This window comes from Rhizomucor pusillus, assembly GCF_041956525.1.
Source record: "Rhizomucor pusillus strain CBS 183.67 unplaced genomic scaffold VTP01scaffold_11, whole genome shotgun sequence".
In the NCBI taxonomy this organism is placed as follows: domain Eukaryota; kingdom Fungi; phylum Mucoromycota; class Mucoromycetes; order Mucorales; family Lichtheimiaceae; genus Rhizomucor; species Rhizomucor pusillus.
Window position 1 is genome coordinate 506,842 of NW_027192153.1, and position 18,992 is coordinate 525,833.

The 18,992-nt window shown below is 45.9% G+C and overlaps 8 protein-coding genes across 8 annotated transcripts; 4 read left to right on the top strand and 4 right to left on the bottom strand.

Annotated features, from left to right (window-relative positions):
- Window positions 1-34: 34 nt before the first annotated feature.
- On the bottom strand, window positions 35-1,240 carry VTP01DRAFT_1693 (uncharacterized protein; the record flags this gene model as incomplete). The annotated part of the gene is made up of 4 exons (XM_069380071.1): window positions 35-226; window positions 302-400; window positions 479-828; window positions 901-1,240. 4 exons carry the CDS (start codon window positions 1,238-1,240, stop codon window positions 35-37), a joined length of 981 nt encoding a protein of 326 aa, XP_069238117.1.
- Window positions 1,241-1,316: 76 nt separating this feature from the next.
- VTP01DRAFT_1694 (uncharacterized protein) lies at window positions 1,317-2,672 on the top strand (the record flags this gene model as incomplete). Its single annotated transcript, XM_069380072.1, has 7 exons — window positions 1,317-1,431; window positions 1,496-1,596; window positions 1,651-1,737; window positions 1,809-2,068; window positions 2,133-2,367; window positions 2,425-2,487; window positions 2,550-2,672. The coding sequence occupies 7 exons, from the start codon at window positions 1,317-1,319 to the stop codon at window positions 2,670-2,672; spliced, it is 984 nt and encodes a 327-aa protein (XP_069238118.1).
- A 79-nt stretch (window positions 2,673-2,751) lies between these two features.
- Window positions 2,752-5,037, bottom strand: VTP01DRAFT_1695 (uncharacterized protein; the record flags this gene model as incomplete). Its single annotated transcript, XM_069380073.1, has 8 exons — window positions 2,752-3,410; window positions 3,485-3,696; window positions 3,763-3,932; window positions 3,996-4,020; window positions 4,076-4,183; window positions 4,256-4,409; window positions 4,465-4,770; window positions 4,830-5,037. The coding sequence occupies 8 exons, from the start codon at window positions 5,035-5,037 to the stop codon at window positions 2,752-2,754; spliced, it is 1,842 nt and encodes a 613-aa protein (XP_069238119.1).
- A 748-nt stretch (window positions 5,038-5,785) lies between these two features.
- On the bottom strand, window positions 5,786-6,582 carry VTP01DRAFT_1696 (uncharacterized protein; the record flags this gene model as incomplete). Its single annotated transcript, XM_069380074.1, has 3 exons — window positions 5,786-6,109; window positions 6,179-6,430; window positions 6,487-6,582. The coding sequence occupies 3 exons, from the start codon at window positions 6,580-6,582 to the stop codon at window positions 5,786-5,788; spliced, it is 672 nt and encodes a 223-aa protein (XP_069238120.1).
- Window positions 6,583-7,521: 939 nt separating this feature from the next.
- VTP01DRAFT_1697 (uncharacterized protein) lies at window positions 7,522-9,306 on the top strand (the record flags this gene model as incomplete). Its single annotated transcript, XM_069380075.1, has 1 exon — window positions 7,522-9,306. The coding sequence occupies one exon, from the start codon at window positions 7,522-7,524 to the stop codon at window positions 9,304-9,306; it is 1,785 nt and encodes a 594-aa protein (XP_069238121.1).
- A 247-nt stretch (window positions 9,307-9,553) lies between these two features.
- Window positions 9,554-15,275, top strand: VTP01DRAFT_1698 (uncharacterized protein; the record flags this gene model as incomplete). The annotated part of the gene is made up of 15 exons (XM_069380076.1): window positions 9,554-9,718; window positions 9,787-9,919; window positions 9,995-10,232; window positions 10,297-10,424; window positions 10,500-10,699; window positions 10,761-11,360; window positions 11,423-11,845; window positions 11,913-11,975; window positions 12,037-12,396; window positions 12,459-12,823; window positions 12,882-13,803; window positions 13,865-14,624; window positions 14,690-14,913; window positions 14,972-15,136; window positions 15,195-15,275. The coding sequence occupies 15 exons, from the start codon at window positions 9,554-9,556 to the stop codon at window positions 15,273-15,275; spliced, it is 4,827 nt and encodes a 1,608-aa protein (XP_069238122.1).
- A 270-nt stretch (window positions 15,276-15,545) lies between these two features.
- Window positions 15,546-17,788, top strand: VTP01DRAFT_1699 (uncharacterized protein; the record flags this gene model as incomplete). The annotated part of the gene is made up of 5 exons (XM_069380077.1): window positions 15,546-16,241; window positions 16,313-17,135; window positions 17,201-17,326; window positions 17,391-17,591; window positions 17,655-17,788. 5 exons carry the CDS (start codon window positions 15,546-15,548, stop codon window positions 17,786-17,788), a joined length of 1,980 nt encoding a protein of 659 aa, XP_069238123.1.
- A 613-nt stretch (window positions 17,789-18,401) lies between these two features.
- VTP01DRAFT_1700 (uncharacterized protein) lies at window positions 18,402-18,882 on the bottom strand (the record flags this gene model as incomplete). The annotated part of the gene is made up of 4 exons (XM_069380080.1): window positions 18,402-18,436; window positions 18,549-18,590; window positions 18,654-18,676; window positions 18,755-18,882. 4 exons carry the CDS (start codon window positions 18,880-18,882, stop codon window positions 18,402-18,404), a joined length of 228 nt encoding a protein of 75 aa, XP_069238124.1.
- Between the last annotated feature and the right edge of the window lie 110 nt (window positions 18,883-18,992).

The following is an 18,992-nucleotide window of genomic DNA, read 5'->3' on the forward strand; positions in this document are numbered from 1 at the left end:
TTGCATATTTCACATAAACTCGTTATATCCTTCCTCATTGCTTCTTCTTTTGACTTTGTTGTTTGCTTTTTAATCGTTCAATCACATATTCCGGCATGCAGTAGATCGAGTTGACCGGCTTTAGGCCAGGATAGCCTAGCAACGATAGACCGGCTACTCCGAACAAGGTATGGAAGACATCGACCATATCACCCGGCCGGTCTGCAATGCCTCCTTGCTCTGGATCCTGTGATGAAAACGGGAAAAAACGTATTAGACATCTTGTTCCAATGCCCTTCGAATGTTACGTGAAGAAACATACTTGTGCTGAGAGAATGAACTGAGTAAGCTTTTCCTTATCAATCCAATGCAAACGGTTGATGGTCGCCAGGCTGGAAAGTACCCACCACGAGTAGCAGACCTACAAGATTGAAAAGGAAAAATCGAAAGCCTATCCATTTAGTAACTCGAAAATCGAAACATTTGTTTTGATACTTGCATCTTCCAGTTTTTCTGGTCGTCCATTGAGACCGCCATTTTTCAATTGTCGTTCGCATAGCCACCATCCCAATAGATCAGCGTCAATAAGATGTAAAGCGTCAGCGATAGCGAGCGCGCCGACGCAGCAGTACACCTGGCCCGCATGCGACTCGCTCCCAGGCTGGCTCCCGAAACCTCCATCGTAATTCATGCAGTCGACCACCCATTTTACTGCTTTCGGAACATCGATGGCATCCATGCGATCTAACAACGACAATGCTGCAAATGCCATGAACGAAAATCTCGAGTCCACTTCTCCCCATTCATCGCCTCGAAACGATCCATCGTCGTTTTGCATGGATGCAATATCTTTGCAAAGAAAAAGAAAATATTCGTAAAACGTTCCAATCTAATGCAACGTTCAATACGCCGCCGCCTTACATCCAACCGCCTTGTCAACATTGATAGCGTCCAGGGCATCCAAGGTGATGAGAATTTGGATCGCTGACAAGGTATATATCATGTGTGGATCGTGACCGACGTGTCCTCCAAACCCGCCGTTTTCGTGCTGGACGCTTTTGACATAGCTGATAACCTGATCGCGCGGCAGAGCGTCAACGTGGTGCATTAGGTCCAGCGCTGTGAGACCCCAATAGATGCCGTTCAATCGCAAATGTTCTGTCAGCCAGTACTCGAGGTCCTCCCTGCGATCGTCGAGAGACTGGATATACTTGACGTGAAGTGGAATAAGCAATTCTGTCGATACCGTGGTTTCCGTCATTAGGCACAAAAAGAGAAAGAGACGGAGTGTCACCGGCGAGCTTGTGCTCTTCCTCCTCACTCCCAGCCAGCCGGAAATGGATCAAGATTTCGACCGCAAGGTGCTCAATACACTTGAGACGTACTTTAGCGATGCGAACCTCATGTGGGACAAGATCCTGAGGCCAAAGATCGAGCAAGACGAGAATGGCTGTAAGTAAAAGAGCAAGAGAGTTTAGTAGCGAGTTTAGTTTAACGCGTGCGCACTCGCGACTAGTCGTACCATTTGACTTTATAAAAACGTTGCAGCGGTTCAAACCGCTCAAGATAACTGCAGATGATATCAAGAAAGCTGCAGAATCGTCACCTCGATTAAAGGTAAGTTTTAATATTCGCGTAGTATATCCATTAGCGTGACATGTTTGGATAAAGGTATCAGAAGACGGCAAAGCAGTACGCAGAATCAAGCCATATATCCACAAAAAAAATATGGAACTGGATGACTGGTCTATCTATGTGGTAAGTCATCGCTGTAAAGTATGCATTCCTGGATGGATATCTTTAATTGTTCTTGCATCCGGCGTATTTAGGAGGGGTTAGAAAAACCATATGTTAATGAGCAAAAGATCTCTGAGCTATTCAGCAAACATGTCGGCCATGTCTCGTTTGTACGGATACCAAAGAATACCAGAGGCCAGAATGGATTCTATGGATTCGCCTTTGTTGAGTTTGACGACCAGGCATGCGTGCAAAAAGCATTAGGATTCGATACCTACGAGCATGAGATGGATGATAAGGAAATTGCAGCGATTCCAGCAGCTTCAAAGTTGAAGCTGCGCGTCATGACGAAGTAAGTCAGTGCAGCGCTCCATGCATTTTCTCGAATGGTGGAAAGCTAACGCACGGCGACTTAGGCATAAATGGAGAGAATACGAGCAACAGTATCGTAAAGTGATGAGCGAACGCAAGGAAGCTTTAACGAAACTCTGGAGGAAGTATGAAGGAAACAACGACGTGGTAGAACCAGCATCGAAGAAACCTCGCACCGATTCAAACAAGCAGGAAGAACAAGGATCAACAACGTATCAAAAAGGCGTGATCGTAGTCGTCTCGAATATTCCGCCCAAGACTTCAAAAACTTCTCTCAAAGTATGCAAACCATTTCAACTCGAAATACACGATAAGCAACGCTAATCCGCGTGGCAGCTATCTCTAGAGGAATCTGGCGTTGCAGTTCCATATACGAATTTCAAGAAAGGTGCTACAACGGTGGGTTTGAGGAAAATCACAGCAACTATTAAAGAATCTCGAGCTCACTTTAGACTTTGTAGTGTCACGCCCGACTAAATTCGCCCGAAGATGCACAAAAGGTTGTAAAGTATTTCTCTGATCTTGGTCAAAAACAGGCTGATACATTGCAGTTGCGCATAATCACAGGTAACAAGACTTGCTAATGTTGACTTTTTCGATGTATTTAAAACCACCGGTTATTAGGGAACGAAGAAGCTATATACTGGGAGAATGATACAAAATTCAGCGCCGCTTAGGGGGTTTCTCAATCCTTGCTAACAACCTCTCCTTTACGGTGGTAGACTGCTTCTTTGGCTGTTGTCGCGTTTTAGATGTTGACGTCGTTGATTTTGATGATGGTCTTCTCCTTTGTGCATATGTATCTCCTTCTTTCTCGTCAAAGTCATCGTTGTTACCGTCCCAGGCATAATCATCATTATCATTCTTTGTTCCGCCAGTATAAAATGTCACATCTTTTTTATCCTCCTCTTCCAAGTCGCCCAAGATGGCTTCGTCGTAGGCTTTCCCTTGCAGAAACTCGGCCTCGTCATCACCTTCGTCACCATTCTTGGGCGGTTTCTTCGCAGACTTTTCGGGTTTCTGGGCCATGACTCTTATTCTCTTGATTTGATCGGGCGCTGGCGATGATTCTTCTTCGCTACTCCGTTTGATCGCCTTTGCTTCTTGCTTGAATTCTTTGACTTTTGGTTCCACCAGCTTGATCAAGCCGCGCATGAATTTCTCCGTATTTTTAAGTCCAGGCGGTATATCTGTCTTGCCTAATTTGACACTGAACTCTTGAGAGCCTTTCTCACGCTTCTTCGGTTCTGCCTGCAGTGTATTCAAGAACCATTTGGAAAGAGATAGGATGCTTTCCAACTCAAAACGCGACATTGGAGCGCCTAACGAAAATAAATGTATGCAAAGATATCGTGTAAATGATCAAAGCAGAAATATCGTGGATATTTGATTGCACCTTGCTCCAATAATTCCTTGTATCGCATTGCCGCATACAAGTTCATACGAAGAAAGTATGGAAATTGAAACTTGAGTGGTACTTGAGTAATTTGCTCTATTTCATATATTTTAAGTTGCATTTTGATATTGTAACCGTGTAAGAAATTGCCGCCAATGACCAATGCATCTTCTGGGGTGTAAACTGCGTGTATCCAACCACTAGGAATGATCCTGTTCACATGTGTAATATCAGCTTTCGGTTTTATCTCTGAACTTGAGACCTGCATGCTCACATACATTGTGTTTCCTGCTTTGATATACACAGCGTAGCAGGCTTTGACTTCGTCGCCAAAGAACGTTGTGCTCTGCTCTGAAGACGAGCTCCACTTTTGATACTTTTTCAGGTTCACATCGGTCGGTTCGATAAAGTAAAATACTTTGGACCCGCTAACGATATGGTAAAATACCTAAGCACACGCACGTTTAGACCAGTTGGCATTGTTCGAAAATTTGTAGACCCGTTTTCTTACAGAACTTCCTCCAAAATCAATGTGACTGATGAGAGCTAATGAGTAACCTAGCTACATGGTATGTTCGGATATCTACTTACAAGTCTGTGTATGAATCTTTTGTGCCCATCAGACAGTAGAGTTGCACTTTTGGGTATTCTTCCGGTTTAATATCTTTCGGCCACATGTGATCAATCCAATCGAGTTCTCTGTCAGTAATCGCAGCGTTCCGTTAAGCGTTATTTGCAAACAATGAAATACATATAAACTAAATGTCGAACCTGACTATCCTTGGTCTTTCGATATTTTCAGCGAACTCTGTCCCGGTGATCTCGAGACTGATAACATTCCTTATCCGATCTCGTCTAGGGCTATGATAATAATCGGCCCATCGGCCCATTGTCCATCCTTGCTGTTCTGATTGTGTTGCCACATCTATGGTTTACATTCAACATACTTATGCATGCCTTGAGCAGCGATGTGTATTTACCTATAACATCCACCGGATAATCGCGTCCAACCGAATCTGCCACGTCGCGGACAGTCGTGCTTGCCGGCGGCATTTTCATATCTAATCCTTCCGGATTTTCAACAATGAAAGGCTCCTTGAGACCTGTTTTGTCAAGGAATTCGCGGGTTATTTTGTTTCCAGGGTAACGTGGAAAGTGCTCTTTGGCAAAAGTCTTGGTGGCGAGAAGCTTTGCCCAGATCTGCTGATCAGCCGTGTTGCCTTCATTCAGGTCAGCGTAGTTTAACTGTGTACGTTCCCTGGTTGACTTTCGTCGTTCCGGTTTATCTGCAACGTTGCGTTGTGTTAGACAGTTATCCAGGCAACGTCGACGCGAATATACGCACAAGTCGATGGTCCGTGCACCTTTGTGCAGGATTCACAGTGGTACTGCTCGATACGATCACACTGGCTCTTGGACATTCCAAGGCATCGCAAATGAAACCACGTTGAACAGTTCTCGCATTGTATCCAATCTGTATAATCGTCGTCAGAGGTGTCCGTGTCGTGAGCACAAAGAGGGCAGTGTTCTAGTTCCTCTCGTTCCGTGTCCATGCGCGCTGTGAACGAAAAATGAACAGTAGTGGAAAAGATTTATCGCCTGGAAATGTCATTTTTATTTCTTCCGCAACGCTTTTTGTTGTTCTCGTATGCAAAGCAGCGTGCGTGCGTTAGCATACTTAAAGGCCTGTCTGGAGTCCTGCCGTCTGTATCTACTTGCCGACATGTACACTAAGTATCGTTTTATGTACTTGTTTACTTGGTCCAAAATTGTTGTCACGAAAAATACCCTGAAAGTAGGCGCGTTCACCTTTGGAGACTTTAGAGCGACTCTAAACTTATGCATAACAAAAAAGCATATGCAAGGAGAGTTATGATACACGCATGCATTTCATGGTTAAAATGTGCGTAATAGACAAATCGCTTGCTCTCCGAAGAGAGCAGTAAACCAAATGTATGATGATATTACGTTTTACATAGATTGCATAGCAACAGTCAATAACTCGCTCATTGTATACATTTATCCCTTGATCGAATTTACTCCTTGTTTGGAAATACATAGCCATTAAAATATTCGGGTAAACTGTACAATGATTCTCGTCCACATTTTTGCTGATACTGGGACAATATATGCTCTAGATCAGCTGATACCCAGCAGTTTCCTTTATCTCTCATGTTCCACGCCCATAAAATCATAAAATGTTCTGCAGGTCAACTTTACGCATTTTCAGGCTTTAGGTTACATATCTATACAAAAACGGAAACACAGTAAAGCAGAATGGTATATGATACAGACATGATATCAATGATAAGGCGGCGGATCAGTCGTTGAATAGGAAGGCGCTGGCGGTGTCGGCATGAACGACTGAATGGCCGGCCCCATGTCAAGGATAATATCTTGGGATGCATCGTTGTAGGACGGCAAAAGATCGCTGGTGCTGCGTCGTTCTTGGCGCATATGGTGGACCTGGATAACCAGCGCAATTCGCTGCTTTTGGATGGGCATCTGCAGGTGTAAACTTTCGATGGTATCGGAATCGCGAAGTCGACGGTACGACCATTTAAGTTGTCGAGGCGAGTCCAAGATTGTCAGGTCTTTGAGACAAGTCTGGAGAGATTCATGGAACTGTCACGCACAAGTTATTGACCTCAAGAGGGACACACGCTTCCTATCTATGCATGAAAAAATCTATACCTTGGTCAACTTTATATAATGAAGACCTCTTCTCCGAGTTGTCCAATACGCAATAAAAGCAGGTAGCAGGAGAATTAAGAGCGGCCACATTGCAAGCTGGAGCGCTCGAGCAATAATGGCAAAACCCGCTGCTGCGATAACGAGAAATATCGCAAGAACGAAAAGGTGAGTATCAACCCACACTTGCGGGTGCTCTTTTAAAATGAGCCTTCGAATAGCGGACAGGCGAACGTCGAAAACCTGTTTGGGGAGCTTTTCGGAATAAGTTCATTCGCGTTTGAGAAAGAGTAAAGATCCTGCTAACTCACGAGATTCGCTAGTCGATCATACGCTTCATGTTTACAATGTACGAGGACTGTGGGCTTCCATCGACTATTGACCACCGGAAAGGTCGCCAATTCCATGCTTCAGCAAGAGTAGAGAGCAGCAACATAACACGTTGCGCATAGCATAATAAAGGGGGGGGGAGATGAGATATGTATATGCGGGCTTTCGCCCCCTTGGGAGATTGCATTATCGTTCCGCCAAGTCTTTTTTAATCACCAAACTACTGCGATGACTTGATCCACTGAACTTTATACGACCAAAAACCAAGTACCAAGTAGTTGCTACCTAGACTTTCTTTCCTTGTAGCGGTTAATAGACTTTAACCAAGGTCATACATACTTTTGGTGTTAACATAAACTTTATTGTTGCGGCAAATGCAGATAGCTGACGCCCGCTGCAGTGATAAGGATAAATGCAACAAGCAATGGTTCCAATTAGAAGTACAGTCTCTCAGCAACCTTGCAAAATCCACAAATATAGCCGTAGGAACGATGTTTACTGTACACGCTTTACTTTGAAAGTCGAAAGCGGATGCAGGGGAACATTGAAAGTGCTACCGTTTTCATATTTCTTGCAAGCTTCCGCCTTACCCAGCTGTTGTCCATTGGCTCTCGCAATATGAATTCTCCAGCCCTATATTTGGTGTCTCTCCTAATCCAAGCGTGAGCTGATGCTAGAAATGGAACACTTTAAGACTGAAAGGAAAATGGTCTCGAGTATAAGCTGTCTACCACCTTGTCTTCTCCACTCCCTCCTTTTTTTTTCTGACTCGCCCCTTAATACTCTATTCACACCTTTGAGCTCGAAATGGTTTCTTCATCCTTTCTTTGCTCTTGTATTCTCGCTGCATCTCGTCAGCGCACATTACTTTCCTTCTATTTTGTTGCTACATATACATAGTACTACTTACTCCACACCGATTCTAATACCCTAAGTAAGTAAAATTTGCCGCATGTTCTAAAGTGTAAATACCAACTAATACCTTCAGTTGATAGACGGACAACCCTACCTTGGCAATGGTGCAAGCTTCTGATAGTATCCCCGTGTGGGCTTTTGTTCTCGTGATTATCATCATCTTGGTCTTGATGGCCGCGCTCACCTTTTGGCTTGTTCGGCGCCGGCGCCTATCGCGGTCACCGACTGTCGATATAGAAAATACTGGTGAGACAAAGTTAACGACGGTCGAGCCCATCGAAGCCCGCACACACACTGTAAAGAAGAGTGCAGCAGCAGGTCCACCCACACCGCCCGAGAGCCAAGTCAAAGTCGACAAAGATCCTAGTGTGTACGAGGAACCTGTACGTGAGGAGCCAAAGCGTGAGGCAAAGCAGCAGCAGGATTGGAAGATTGCGCTGCCTTTGCCTCCTCCTTCTACATCGCTGTTTTCTGACAAGATGGAGCTTAGCTCGGATGAAGCCATGGAGTTATTCGATAGATACATGAACGCCGGCATGGAAAATAGGGGAGATCATGATCGACTTAGCTTTGCGGCAAACATGCAACAAAAAGCAGCAACTATCCGGAGCACGATGCGTCGATCACTGCGACGCAAAAAGTCTGCCAAGGCGGCTCCGTTAGATCAACTATTCGATCAAAGCAGCAGCACACCTCCTCGATCGCCTTCTGTGCGCCGCAAATCCTCAGCACAGGCATCCGCATGCTCGTCCCCGTCAGTAACATCATCTCGTGTGGATCAACCTCCTGCATCCCTTGCAGAGGACACACCAGAACCGAAGCGCCAGCAAGAAGAACCACCTGTAAACGCAATGCACGCTGCACAGCGAGTCATACGCAGTGCCTCGCGGAAATCAAAGACGCGTTCCATGCTCGTTAACGAAGAGGACGTGCACAGACTATTCTCTCAACAGGAGAAGGAAGCCGCAAACGAACGCAATGCAATGACTATCACGTCTGGCTCTGTGCGACGGCTTGTCAGGGACAGTCTCGTGAACGACGGACTTGAGAAGACGCCAAAAACTCCAGCAACCGCCCTGGAAGTCTCCCAATGGTTCCCTGACGGCAATAAACAACAGCAACCGACAACAAACCATACTAGCCCCACTGCACTGCCGCCTCCCCGCAAACCCGCGAAGCTTACGGAAGAAGAAGACGCGCCGCAAATGGAAACGTTCTTTGAGACACACGGCGTCTCTACCGAAAGTATGGCTAGCGAGAAATACCAAATGGGTCCCAAAGGCGGCGAGGTGGATACTATCAGGAGGATGCTCCAGGCAACGTGGAAAGCTAATATGAAAGAAAGCGGATCGATGGCTAGCATCACCTCGACTGCTGCACCTCCAAGCAGCTCCAATCCTCGACAGCAGAATCAGTTTCTTCTTGCCCAGTCTTTGAACTCCACGCATGGAATCAGAAAAAGCTCAGAGGACGTGGTACTTGTGCAACCACCGGCTCCGACGGTATCTTTTTCATCGTCCACCGTCCGGACTGTAGTACCAGAGGAACCTAGAGAGCAGCAGCAAAAGCCGGTTGCAGCAAGCATTGTTGCTCAAGAGAAGATCGAAGTGGATGGAACCAATTTTGCAATGATGGCCCCACCCGGTCCCCAGACATGGAACGGCCGCAGCGTAAAGAAGGTCGTGCAGCAGCTAGAACAGCAAAGTGGCGAACATGTAGCAGACAAATCTTCCTTTTTCAACACAGTCCACGTCGGACGGCGGCAATCGAAGCGTCGCGTGATGCCCTGGATGGATCATAGCAACGCTGACTACAAGGCAACACCAGCCCAGCAAGAACGCGACCAGTATCTACGATCGCTTTACCGCAATGTTAACAATGCATAAAGTGTAGCTCGAGGTTTAATGAATGAATATATATATTCCATCAGAGTAAAAAAGACCTATAGGTTGCAAAGAATTAAGACAATTTCCTTGTGAAACCTTGTAAGGGACAAGTGGGGATCATCCTCAGTTCACACTCCGTACTTTTTGAGATTCAGTAACCCGAAAGTTTCACTTTCCTCCCTTTTGCTTTGTACGGCGACGTCTACCTTTTTCCGGGAAGCAGTAGAACGGCCACGACATTGCGAATATGACTACGGAAAGCGCTCGTCAGGCCGTAGAGGTATACACCAAGGGAACGAGAGCCTGGTTCCCCGACGATGCCGAAGCCTGGGTTTCTGCAACCTGCATCTCTAACTCCATCACCGACGATGGCAAAGTGCGAATCGTGTTCGAAGATGACAATAACGGCAAAGTAAGTACTCGTAACCGTATCCAAGTAAGCTCACACATACTGAGTATCCGGGCAACGTTGCTGCTTAGGAACATGTCTTTGAAGGCACTTTGGCAGAAATCGAAAAGAACAAAGGATCAACGCTTCCACCCTTGAGAAATCCTCCCAAGATGGAGTATACCGATGATTTGACAAATCTTAGCTATCTTAACGAACCTGCAGGTAAATGAAAAGGAAAAGATTTTATCGACTCGCTTATGCACGTTGATCCAAACACATGATGCACACGCACGTTAGTTTTGAACACTATCCGTACGCGTTACATGCAGCATCTCATATACACGTACTCTGGTATCGTGCTTATCGCAATGAACCCTTTCGATCGAGTCTCGCTGTACGACGCAGATATTGTGCAGCAATATGCTGGTCGACGACGTGGTGAGCTCGAGCCGCATTTGTTTGCTATTGCAGAGGATGCATATCGCTGCATGATTCGAGAACAAATGAACCAGACGATTGTTGTATCCGGAGAAAGGTAAGAGAAGGAAGTACGAATTACTGCTCAGATAACAAACTGGGGCTGACGCGGGCCCTTACAGTGGTGCCGGTAAAACCGTCAGTGCCAAGTATATCATGAGATACTTTGCCACTGCAGATGATCAAGATTCAACCGGAAAGACAAAGCGCTCGGGTGGAGGAATGACGGAGGTCGAAGAGCAAATCCTTGGTTAGTTGCCAAAGGCAAAGGAGCATCTTCTCGTGTGCCTGAAAGTCTAACGCTGTGTATACAACTATTTTTTAGCCACCAATCCCATTATGGAAGCCTTCGGAAACGCAAAGACGACACGCAACGATAACAGTTCGCGTTTTGGCAAATATATTGAAATTCAATTCGACGAGGGAGCCAACATTATCGGTGCCAAAATTCGCACGTACTTACTAGAACGATCTCGTCTTATTTATCAACCGCAAACCGAACGAAACTACCACATTTTTTACCAGGCAAGTTTTGGAGGCTGAGTTTCCATGTGACAAGCAGAATAAGGTTCTGACAGACGCAAAGCTCTGTGCAGGTGCTCCGACATCTGAAAAGAAGGAGTTCCAGCTTGGAGATTATACCAGCTTCAACTATCTCAACCAGAGCGGAACTGGCACGATTCCTGGCGTCAACGATGCAGAGGAGTTTGAGGTCACTCAGCGAGCATTATCTACCGTCGGTTTGTCTCTCCAGCTGCAATGGAAGATCTTCCGTTTGCTCGCAGCTCTCTTGCATATCGGTAACATCAAAATCACCGGCCGTGGAGACGCGATGCTGTCAGACACAGATGAAGCGCTTATCACAGCAACGCGCCTTCTCGGCATCAATACGAGCGACTTTAGAAAGTGGATCGTTCGAAAGCAAATCGTTACCCGCTCCGAAAAGATCGTTACCAATTTGAACCCCACTCAGGCACACGTTGTCAAGGACTCTGTCGCGAAATATGTCTATGCAAACCTCTTCGACTGGCTAGTGGGTGTCATTAACGACAGCTTGTCTTCGCCAGATAAAGACAAAATCTTGACCTTCATCGGTGTTCTTGATATTTACGGTTTTGAGCATTTCAAGAAGAACTCATTCGAACAGTTTTGTATCAACTATGCAAACGAAAAGCTGCAGCAACAGGTTCGTAAACTTTCTTTTCACTGTGTCCAAGTAGTTGATCACTTACCAACACACGTCTTCAGTTTAATCAACATGTGTTCAAACTGGAACAAGAGGAATATGTACGAGAAAAGATCAACTGGACATTTATCGAATTTAGTGACAATCAGAAATGTATTGAACTTATCGAAGCGAAACTCGGTATCTTGTCCTTGCTCGATGAAGAATCTCGTCTCCCCGCTGGCACGGATCAAGGCTTCTGTCAAAAGTTGTACAGCAATTTTGGTACACCAGCTTACAAGGACTACTTCAAGAAGCCTCGTTTCGGCAACAATGCATTCACAGTTGCTCACTATGCACACGACGTACAATACGAAGCGGAGGGTTTCCTTGATAAGAATAAGGATACGGTTCCTGATGAGCATTTAGCCCTCTTGCAAAATTCAGAGTTCGACTTTTTGCAGGAAGTCATGGACAAGGCGGCTGCAAGTAACCCTGTGCCAGCGGTAAGTTCGATGCTCGGCGATGTATGCAAAAATGTACAGTACAATTAATGACCTTCTCTTTAACTAGCCTGAAAAGAGCAAGCGAATGAGTATGATTGCAAAGAAGCCCACATTGGGTTCCATCTTCAAGGTAATTTCTACGGATATAATGTGAAATATGCATTTGGGTGATTAACTCTAGAACATTGTAGCTTTCCTTGATCCAATTGATGGATACTATTGGCAGCACCAACGTTCATTACATTCGCTGTATCAAACCTAATGAAGCCAAAGTTGCATGGCAATTCGAAGCAAACATGGTGTTGTCCCAACTCCGTGCTTGCGGTGTTTTGGAGACTATTCGTATCAGCTGCGCCGGTTATCCGTCTCGATGGACGTTTGAAGAATTTGCCGACCGGTATTACGCATTAGTACCTTCCAAATACTGGCACGCCGGTGGAAACGCAGATACCGATATACGCCAATTGTGCACCATGATCTTAGACGCATCCATCCAGGATCAGGACAAGTATCAAATCGGTACTACCAAGATCTTTTTCCGTGCTGGACAGGTAAAGTCTTTCTATTACTGATAAGTTTCATATGAATATATCTCTAAAATTTGGATTTGCAGCTCGCCTACTTGGAGAAATTGCGTTCTGATAGATTTAACGAATGCGCGACCTTGCTTCAAAAGCATATGCGCCGATACATTTACCGCAACAGATACATCCAGATGCGTGAATTGACCATCAAGCTTCAATGCATTGCTCGTGCAAAGATGGCCGCGGCGCAACTTCAGAAGCTCAGAGAAGAAAAGGCGGCCATAAAAATCCAGACAGAATGGAGAAGATACTCTGCTCGCAAGGCATACATTGCCAAGCACCAGTTTGTTGTCCAGATTCAAGCTGCTGTTCGTGCTCGCGCTGCTCGCAAGAGATTGGCTCATGCTCGGGAAGAACACGCTGCAGTTCAGATCCAGCGACTCATCCGTGGATGGTAAGTATCTGTTAGAACTATCGAAGGAAATTACATTTGTTTAAATTATTGATTACAGGTTTGCAAGAAAGCAATTCAGAGCACAACGAGAGTTCATTGTGCATTTGCAGTCCTGCATCCGTCGACGTACTGCTCGCAAGCAGTTGATGGCATTGCGCGCCGAAGCCCGCTCTGTCAATCACTTTAAGGAAGTCTCATACAAGCTAGAAAACAAAGTTGTCGAGCTTACGCAGAGCATTACCACCCTCAAGGGTGAGAAGAAATCGATGGCAGACCGAGCGGTCCAACTGGAAGCACAGATCCGAACTTGGATGGAGAAATACGAAAAGATGGAGAAGAAGGCTAAAGGTCTAGAGGATAAGTTGCAAGAACCAACTGTTCCCCGAGAGAAATGGGACGAACTTCAAGCTGAGCGGAATTCTCTGTACGAAAAGTACCAGACGTCGCTTGAAGATTTAAAGGCACGAGACAAGGATATTGCATCACTTAACGAGCAATTAGCCGCTTCTAAACAAGAAAATGAGCGACTACAAAAGTCACTCGCTGAAGCTACTGAACGTGCCGTTGATGAATCAGAAATTGGAGAATTGAGAAGCCAGATAGCTGCTCTCAAGGCGCAACTGACGCAGGCTATGCGTGCACCTCGCCGTCAAGATTCATCCAACAATGTACGGTCGCTGTCACCAGCACCCAACGGCACTCGGAACGCATCACCTTCCCCATCGAAAGCTTTGGATCTTAAGGAAGGAGGTAGCACTCAACGTGCTCGCTCGCCTACCGGCAAGTTGGTGAACCGCAAGGCTCGAAGAAACAGTGCAGATGCACCAAACCTCCGATCCCGCCCCATTGAAGCTATCCAACAAGTCGAGATGCTCCACAAGAACCCACGACCGACATCCATTGCACATTCTAGTGCTTTGTATGGAAGCAAGAGCAGTAGCATAATCCCTGGCAGTGTCATTGAAGACCCAGAGGAAGAGGTAATGGATAAGATAATGCAAGTCTATCGAATGCCAATGCTAATATTTCATTAACTGGCAGATCCACAATATTTTGCGGGACGACGAAACATTGATGGCTGAAATTACGGAAGGTCTGATCAAGGCATTGAAGATGCCTCTTCCTAGTGGACAAAATCCTCCTTCTCAAAAGGAAGTATTCTTCCCTGCACATATGATTGGTATGTGCGTAACCGAGATGTGGCGACTTGCCTACATCAAAGAATCGGAGCGTTTGCTTTTCACGGTCATGGATACGATTCAGAAGCAATGCTTGAGTTTCACCGGAGATGAAGCTCTCGTACCCTGCGCTTTTTGGCTTTCGAACGTTCACGAACTCTTGTCTATCATTTGTCGAACAGAGCATGAACTTGAGACGGAAATGTTCCAGAATGCAAACGGCCAACGAGCAGCCGGCTGGCACGATTTTGAAAAGCTTGCAGCTACAGTCAAGTTTGAAATGCAATGTCTCGAGGATAACATTTTCCATGCTTGGATGAAAGAGCTCAAGAGACGGCTGAACAAGATGATTATTCCTGCAGTTATCGAATGCCAATCTTTGCCGGGTTTCATAACCACAGATTCGGGACGATTCCTCAACAAGATCCTAACTGGATCCTCTCAGCCGAGCTACAGTATGGATGATCTTTTGAGCTTCCTGAGCAAGATCGAACGCACCATGAGAAGCTATTACATTGAATCGTCGGTCGTCCAGCAAGTGCTTACAGAGCTGCTCAAGATGGTCGGCGTCACTGGCTTCAATGACTTGTTGATGCGAAAGAACTTTGCTTCGTGGAAACGAGGTAGGGTGGGAGAGTGATAGAAAATATAACTTATCACGACGACTAACTATGTGCCTTTGCACCAGCTATGCAAATCCAGTACAATATCACACGCATCGAAGAATGGTGCAAGAGCCACGATATTCCCGAGGGAACATTGCAGCTTGAGCATCTAATGCAGACCACAAAGTTACTTCAGTTCAAGAAATCCAGTCTCGAAGATATCGAAAACATTTACGACGTCTGCTGGATCCTGTCTCCTACCCAGATCCAGAAACTGATCTCAAATTACATGGTGGCGGATTACGAGGTATGTATTCTCAAACTGCAGTAAACTTGAGACGTTATATTCACCGTGCCGTTTTTAGAATCCCATCAAGCCAGAAATTTTGAAGGCGGTAGCTGCACACGTTGTCAGTGGAGATACGAGCGATGTGCTGCTACTTGATTCCGTGTCCATAGATGACACCACCAACCCGTTTGAGATTCCTGTTCCTCGGGATACCAAACCGCAGACTTACTTGCCTGCTTGGGTCAGTATATATTTGTGGATTTGAAGAGTTTGCTGCAGTGCTAACCCGCTTGAAATAGATTAATTTGAAACATTTGCGAGCATTGACAATGCTTGTGCAACAACAAGTCCAGCAGCGTAATGACGACCGTTCCCTGTAAATCATAATCCGTGCATCTCCCCATCCGCAGTATATTCCCAATCCTTTTCCTTGATATTGTTTGTCTACGAGTCAGTATTTGTATACACTTCTCGCTATATATATATATATATATACATATACTTTATATAAAAGGCACTCAGTGTTGTGTCTTTGTTGTAAAACCATTTTCCTGGTCAATTGGCGTTGTTACACAATGGACCTGTTCTTGAGCAATTCTCAGACTACTGCTTGTATGCTGAGCTCTCTTTTGTTTTAAAGTCAAAGCATAATGGTCGCAATCAAGCCATATGGTTCCTGGAGTTCGCCTGTGACGGCCGAGTCTCTCACAGCTGAAGCGCCTGCAGGAGATGTCTGTGTCGACAAGACAACAGGAATGGTGTACTGGCGCGAGAATGTTGCAAAGGAGGGCCGTTATCAGATCTTTGCACGATCGCTTGACGGCACGGGAGAAACCAGGGCACTTTTACCGGAAGGGTACAGCTGCAGGACGCGGGTGCACGAATACGGCGGTGGCAGTCTTAAAGTGCAGAAGGGTTTGCTTGTTTTTTCGAACGACGCAGACTCGCGTTTGTATGCGATCGATCTCTTGAATTCACCAACGGTTATCAAGCCAATTACGCTGGATAGCGGCAACTTGATGCGCTATGCAGATATGGATATCGACCCGACATGCAAGTTCTTGGTCTGCGTCCGAGAACAGCATTTTGAAAACGAAGAACCCAAGGATGTCCTCAACACCCTCGTCCTCGTGCAGCTCGACTCGGGTTCTGTTAAAGTTATCGCGGAAGGATGCGACTTTTACGCTAGCCCCCGATTGTACGGGTCGCAGCTGGCATATGTCTGCTGGAATCATAGTAACATGCCCTGGGATTTAACACAGCTCTGCTTGGCCACCGTGACACCGGAGGGCACCGTTGCTTCGACTGAGTTCATTGCAGGAAAGACTGTTGACGAGAGTATCGTGGTAAGCGATCAATTGGGACAGAAAAAGCAAGGATGGTGTTAACTGCCAGGAGAACTCATTGCCACACGTAGCAACCTATATTCAGCGCTGACGGTACATTGTACTTTGCATCGGACCGTTCAGGTTTCTGGAATTTGTATCGATACACCAAGGATAAGGGTGTCGAGCTGTTGCTACCAGAGCCTCTTTCTCAAGAATTTGCAGGCGCACCATGGGCATTCAATATGTCTTACTTTACACCTTGCGAGTCCGATCCTACAAAGATCGTCTGCATCAATAAGGACAGCTTGGCCGTGTTGGATACCGTGCAAAAGACGCTCACAAATGTGAAGAACCTTCCATACAGTCACTTTGATCAGATCCGTTCGGTTTCGTACGGTAACCAAGGAAAAGAAGAAATTGTTGTGCTCAATGTATCCTCGACCACGTCGCCCCAAGAGCTCGTTGCCTACTCGATGGACTCAACGTCAGTTGTGCTGTTGCGTGGATCCTTGGCACCCGTCTTGGATCCAACATACGTTTCTGTCGGAAAAGAGATCGAATTCCCTACGGCCGAGGGCAAGACTGCGTATGCGTATTTCTACGAGCCAAAGAATCCAGAGTGCAAGGCGCCTGAGGGCGAGAAACCACCGCTGCGGGTTGTCTCGCATGGAGGTCCCACTACGCGAACGACAAACGCATACTCACGTAACATCCAATACTGGACGACCCGCGGATTTGCAGTCGTCGATGTCAATTACGGCGGAAGTACCGGATACGGCCGCGAGTATCGCAACCGCCTCAAGCTCAAGTGGGGCGTTGTCGACGTTGACGATTGCTGCAACGCCGCGCGGTATCTTGCAGACAAGGGTCTAGTAGATCCACAGAAATTGGCTATCGAGGGCGGCAGCGCTGGTAAATAAGCAGCCAAAAATTCTTGATCGATGATGATATTGAATGATCGATTTGGCTGAATTTAGGTGGATACACGACACTGGCTTGTCTCGCGTTCCGCGACGTATTCAATGCAGGATGCTCTTCATACGGCATCTCGGACATTACGCTGTTGGTTAAAGAAACGCACAAGTTTGAATCAAGATATCCGGGTAATATACATATCTAAACGGGATTTTATGGTTGTTGCTGAAATAATCTTCGTTATATATTTAGACCAACTTATCCCGCGGGACGAAAAGGTGTACAGAGAACGATCGCCTATCCACTCGGCAGACAAGATAAAATGTCCTGTCATATTCTTCCAAGGCCTTGAAGATAGAGTCGTCCCGCCGTCGCAGTCGGCGTTGATGGTCGAGACTCTCAAAAAGACAGGCGTGCCCGTCGCATACGTCGAGTACCCAGGAGAATCACATGGTAATAACTGCCATTCATCTAAAGTTATTGAAAAGAAAAGATTCAAGCTGACCCGCCGCTTAGGTTTCCGACGAGCAGAGAATATCAAGCGAACATTGGATTTGAAACTATGGTTCTATGGACAAATCTTTGGGTTCCCCGTGGAGGGTGTCGAAGGTGTAAAGATTTACAATTATCCAAAACAGCACAGCTTGTAAAAATTAACAAAAGTGCCGATCAAATATGATGGCTTGAAGGTGATGACGATGATGCTTTTTGTTTGACAACTTGAGAGGGAAAAGGGAAAGAAGGGGATCGGTCACAATGATAATTAGAGAGGAGGAAACAAAAGTATCTCTCTCACATTCTCTTGAGAGCAGCGATTGCCAAGGGCTTAATAACTTAAGCAGCGTCCTAAAGTTGTCGCCACCAGTGACGACTACCCTTTCTTGCACGATCGATATATTTGGGAGCGTCGGTGCGCTTTTTTTGCTGTGATAACATTCCTGTCACCACGGAGCAGTATAAGAGCACGACGACATCGCAGTTCGGGCTCCTCACCCCTTTTCTTTTTCTCCTTCTTTCCAACAACAATAACAACAATGAACGTGCCTCAGCTTGTGCTTGTCCTATCAGCTTCCGCAGCAACTACGATCCACGCTATACCTTTTCTTGCGTACGACGCAGACCCTGCAGCTAATCTATTGATCCACTGTGACACTCAGCGACCACTTTCGACATGGCATACAGAGTAAAATCGACGTCTATATACATATCTATATATCTATCACATGTGCACACAAAGGATAACATCTGCCCCAATCCTGTCTTCTAGCTCAACTCAAACCCGGAATTTGAGTGGATAGCTATTACATTTGCTCTTTTAGTTTCTGATATATACACAGACGCATATATTTTTTGTATACTTTCTCCTTCCCCGACCCGCAGTCTCTTAATCCCCAAATTTAGTGTACTCACCATATCGAAGCTTTTCCTTTAAAATCGACTTTTTGGTGTACGCTTTTGCGAGTTGAATGTGTTAATTGATGCCTAAATGTAAAACATTCCTTTCTTTCTATTTACCTGGAAGCTTCAAGAGGTTGAAACTGGTGGAGGTGATGATACATAAACAAGAACCCGATCAGTGAAACAATGAACAGTAGCGTTGCATGAACGCCTCCTACCAGGTGGAGCTTGTCGGTAACCGTCCAGTTCTAGACTCGTTGTTGCTGCTGCCAACTTTAAAAAATGTTTTTACAATGCCGATCCCGTCTACCGTGCCCTGCCGAGCGTCGCCATCGACCGGAACCATTCGTACAGTGAATGGAGGCTGTAGATAATCAAAACCTCCCAGTGGTGGCTGTAATAAAAGGTGTTAGCAATGGCGGCGGCAGGCGCATTGCTTTTTTTTGGTTTTTTTTT